The 4822-nt window shown below is 32.5% G+C and overlaps 1 protein-coding gene across 1 annotated transcript; it reads right to left on the bottom strand.

Annotated features, from left to right (window-relative positions):
• LOC104709720 (cysteine-rich receptor-like protein kinase 38) lies at positions 2227-4822 on the bottom strand. Its single transcript, XM_010426287.1, has 7 exons — positions 4027-4822; positions 3851-3958; positions 3649-3770; positions 3351-3561; positions 3031-3268; positions 2779-2920; positions 2227-2708 (listed from the first exon to the last, which is right to left on the bottom strand). The coding sequence occupies exons 1-7, from the start codon at positions 4820-4822 to the stop codon at positions 2388-2390; spliced, it is 1938 nt and encodes a 645-aa protein (XP_010424589.1). The 3' UTR covers positions 2227-2387.

The following is a 4822-nucleotide window of genomic DNA, read 5'->3' as shown; positions in this document are numbered from 1 at the left end:
TGATATATTTTGATAAAATTTATATATGATTGATGACGGTAATGAAATATTATCTTATAGAAAACTTTAAATTACTATTAAGGAAAAAATTAAATTTCAGATACACAATTTTTAAAAATATAAAAATCAGTTGTGTTTTAAAATCATGAATTTAACTCCATGTCCAGGCGAAACGGATCAAACTGGTGACCTCACATATCCTAAATCAATTCTTTGACCACCAGAAAACGGAACAATTTTATAACCATGAATTTATCTCATTTTTCATATTTAATTGATCGCTATCACTTATGTTTTCGTGTTTTTATTCAATGTTTTCTTATTCTTCATATTCTTTCTTGTCATTTTCACTGTTAAATTTTATGGTAATTGTCATCATTACTTTTACCGTCTGGTTCTTCGTTATACTCTTCTTCTTGTTCTTTCTCGTCAACCTCTTCACATTCTTCCACTGAAAAACCTTTTTTTTAGACTACTACACAACTTGTTAACCCATCAAACTCCAAGACCAAAATCATATCTTTTCTCATAAAAATTGTGCAATTCATGAAAACCAACATAGTCAACACATGCACCCAATTATTGATAATTTCATCCATATTATTCGATTTTAGATCCACACGGTTTGAAACTTCTCAAACCAAAATCCTTACTTGCAGAGAAAGTAATATGAACACATATATAGTTAAAACAATATTTATGTTTTTCGTCAATCCTTCTTCTTTAAACTCAAATAACATCAAATCAAGGTCTTGCGACGTCAATCCTTATTTTTTAGACTTGAAAATAAAAATTTACTGCGAAAGTATCAAATCATCTGTAAAGTCATACACAAAAACATGTTTTGAAGCTCATAAGATATATAAAGCACAAACAGAGATAAGTAAGATATTTTTAAGATATTAAAAATTTGATATGTAATATTTTGTAATTCTTAAACTTTTAAATTTTTAATAGAGATTAAATTTTTAAAATATTTCAAACTTTAGTTGTAGTTTAAATATTTGGAACATCTTTTTTTGAGTTAAATATTAATGACAATTTAACTTTTTATAGAGTTTTAATAGTTATAATTTTTAACATTTTTATGGAGGTATTTATAATATTTCTAAATATTCTATATTAAATATTTAAACCTTTATATATTTTAATTTGCTAAAATAAATCAAATAAAACTTCTAAATTTGGAAACCTGATAAATAAGCATAAATCAAGCAAACCTGATAAATTAATAGTTAAAAACATATTAGTTTTATTTATAATGGTTCTCAGCCATTGTCTAAAATTTTATAGCCGATGTGGGATGTTTTAAATATTTCTTTTATTTCTATAGATTTTTTTTACTACTATATTTCTAAAATGTTATAAGTGAAATATCTAATTCTTATTGATTTTTTTAAAATTCTATATGGACACATTTAGGAGTTTATAGCTTCAACTTTTTATTAGTATAGATATAATGTCTTAAAATTTCTATGGAGGTTAAGTAATTGTAATGTTTTAAAACATTCTATGAAGTTTAAATATTTTTAATATTTGAACCTTTTAAAATTTTCAAGATTCAATATTTATAATATTTTAAACTTTTAAAATTTATAAATTATAATTTTTAAAAAACTTTTTAAATGTTAAGAAATTTTAAAATTTTAAAAATTATAATTTTTTGAAACCTTTAAAAGCTAAGACTTTTAGAAGTTTCAATATTTATAATATTTTAAACTTTTAAAAGGTTCGAAATATAATATTTGAACCTTTTAAAAATTTTTAAATATTATAATATTTTTTGAAACTTTTTAAAGTTTTAATTTGATCAGATAAAAAACCGGATCAAACCGAATAAAACTTTTAAACTTGGACGCCTGATAAATCAAGCTTTCCTACTCATTCGTTGTTGGAAGCATATTAATCTTATTTATAATGGTTTTGAACTATTGGCTAAAAAATTTCTAGCCGATGTGGGATATTGTACATGTAGTTTTTTTATTTACATAAATTTCAAATTTTCCTTTTTCTAAAAAATTCTGGAAATCTTAAAAATGTTAATGAATGACATGTCAAATCCTAATTGGTCGTTTTAAAAATATATTAATATAAAAAATTCTAGAAATTTTAAAAATATTAATTAGTGATATGTCGAATTCCGATTAGATGTTTAAAATCGTACGTGGACAGCCTTATGAGCTTATAGCTTCTACTTTTTATTAGTATAGATTAGTTAATTGGTGAACTTGACTCCTGGGTGAGTCTAGAATCGATATCAGAGCATGTATCTATATCGTCTCTTGTAACGAACCTTGGTAAGATCAATAAAGAGAGATTCCTTGTTTGTTCTTAACAAAACTTGGGCGGTGAGCGTAGATTGAACCCACGACTTTCAGATCTCATTTTCAACGGGGACTTAACTCGGTGAATGAGAGCTTATTTAATGACGATGTGCCAGCTCTACCTTCGGCTTGATTCGATGCATCAGTTCTATGCAACTCGACAGGAAGATGTGTGGTGAAACCAGCAGCTGTAGGTAAAGGAATCGCGATAATGTCACTTCCAAGCCATTGAATAACCAAACTCATGGTTGGTCTTTTTGCAACATTCTCTTGAACGCACAACAAACCAATGTGAATGAATCTCATTATTTCGGTTGTTGAGCTCCTACTCAGGACATGATCGATAATACTCGCAGCCTCGCCGGCAAGCCAGCACTTCCATGCCTATATATTCTCAATAAAATTTTAGAATCATTTGTGTTTTAATTAAGTAAATCTTTATATATATGCTTACATATGCAGGGAGCCCGAGGGATTCGAAATAGCTCTTGTTACTTCGACCGGTTATCATCTCGAGAAGCACGACCCCGAAACTGTAAACGTCTGTCTTGACTGAAAATCTTTTGTTCTTAACGTACTCAGGAGCCATATACCCCCTACGAACATGCAACAAGAACATTACAGATGGTCCTAATTTTCAAATTATCTGAATTTCTGCAGAAGAAAAACAGAGGAGCTATGTTTTGTAAAAACAGAGCAAACTTACAAGGTTCCAGCTACTTTTCTTGTCACTGCTCGAGTCTGGTCCATGTTGAACAACCTTGCCATCCCAAAGTCTGAAATTTTAGGATTCATATCTGCATCTAAAAGGATATTGCTTGCCTTCAAGTCTCGGTGTATAATCCTTAGCTGAGAATCTTCGTGTAGATAAAGAAGACCTCGTGCAACGCCTTCTATAATTCTGAACCTCATGTCCCACGTTAGTATCAAACGCTTCTCTTCATCTGCAGATTTTAAAAGAAGCGTCAATACTAAACATTCAAAACTCACACAACCACAGCATCGAAGTGAAACTGAAAGGCTCACCAAATATGAAATTGTCTAGGCTTGAATTGGGGACAAACTCGTAAACAAGAATCTCCTCATCTCCTTCATTACAAAACCCAAGAAGCTTAACTAGATTCCTATGCTGGAGTCTCGTTAAGAGTAATACCTCGTTCTTGAACTCTACATCTCCTTGTCCTGAACCTCTAGCTAATCTCTTTACCGCTATCTCTTGCCCGCCCGGTAATATCCCCTGCAAAACCGATTCTCATGCTATAAGGTTTCTGAACCATCTAAAGATTCATATTTTGATAAAATCTTTTTTAAAAAGTTTATTTACCTTGTAGACAGATCCAAATCCACCTTGGCCAATCTTATTTTCAGAGGAGAAATCATCAGTTGCGATTAGTATCATGCGAAAATCCAAACGTAGCATAGATTCACCAGAATCACACTGCTGCTCTGAACATACCAAAGTAAAACAACAAATTATGAGCAATGATGCATCACTAATTTTTATTGAAAAGCATGACAAAACATACCATTGATTCCGTTGTTCGATTTTCTTATCCGATTATAGGCTTTGATCAGACCGATAAACACAATAAGATTAATGAAGATAGGGACCACGAATATCGCAATAATTCCTCCTGCAAGATTAGTTTCTTTAATATGAATCTCAGATTATTTCATAGGTGACAATGTTTATCATTCACACCTTTCAAGCGAGTAATGGAGGTTGCTTGTGCTCTTGTTACATTAGCAAAAGCGCCGTAAAAGTCATAAAGTTCCCACCGGAAAACACAGCTCGGAAGACAAACCCCGCCTCCTTGTCTTCCCCACAACTGCTCTCTAAAATAGGTAATGGACTCTTGCAAACATCCCTTGCACGCGCCTGAAGTTATGTCCGGTGTGCATTGCATCATCATGTAAACATTTGGAAACTCAGTGAACTCTGCTTTGACAGCACCGTAATACTTAAGAACCGTTGTGGAAGTGTCAATGGTTGCAGCCTCGATCGTCCGGTCAACCATTGCACCCCATTCTTGGCGGAAAAGGGTCATGTTCTTGGCGGATGTGTCGATAGCATAAGGACTCGGATCATTTGTAGCGGGTCCAAGCTCGAGTTTCCTATAAGTTAAGTGATTCGTGGTACGTACAAAACAAGAAACACGGTCTCCATCGTTACTGTCGCAGTTGAACGATTCAACACGATTAGAACAATTTGTTTTAATCTGTCGAATAGATTTTTCGACGCAGTCGATACAACCTTGCCGCTCGTAGTCTCTTCTACAGAAGGCAAGAACGTGAACTCCGTTGAGTGAAGCATTGTAGAATCCACCGTTTGTGGTGACTTTATCAGAAAGAGTAGAAAAGAGAGAGTCACGGTTTTTTTGGTAGCTGCTGTTGGTGGGGAAGGAGCTTCCTATGCAGATAAAACCGCCTTTAACGCCTTGGAGGGTTTGAAGGAGAAAAATAAGGGAAGAAGTGAGCAAGATCGCAGAGTTCTTCAT

This window comes from Camelina sativa, chromosome 8, assembly GCF_000633955.1.
Source record: "Camelina sativa cultivar DH55 chromosome 8, Cs, whole genome shotgun sequence".
Classification (NCBI taxonomy): domain Eukaryota; kingdom Viridiplantae; phylum Streptophyta; class Magnoliopsida; order Brassicales; family Brassicaceae; genus Camelina; species Camelina sativa.
This window is presented reverse-complemented; position numbering and strand designations above follow the sequence as displayed.

Excerpts from the sequence above, each read along its gene's own strand:
- LOC104709720 (XM_010426287.1), bottom strand. The coding sequence starts at position 4,822 with ATGAAGAACTCTGCGATCTTGCTCACTTCTTCCCTTATTTTTCTCCTT. Across the intron at positions 3,562-3,648 it reads GATTTGGATCTGTCTACAAG|GGGATATTACCGGGCGGGCA; the intron begins GTAAATAAACTT and ends TCGGTTTTGCAG. Across the intron at positions 2,921-3,030 it reads AGAAAAGTAGCTGGAACCTT|GGGGTATATGGCTCCTGAGT; the intron begins GTAAGTTTGCTC and ends GCATGTTCGTAG.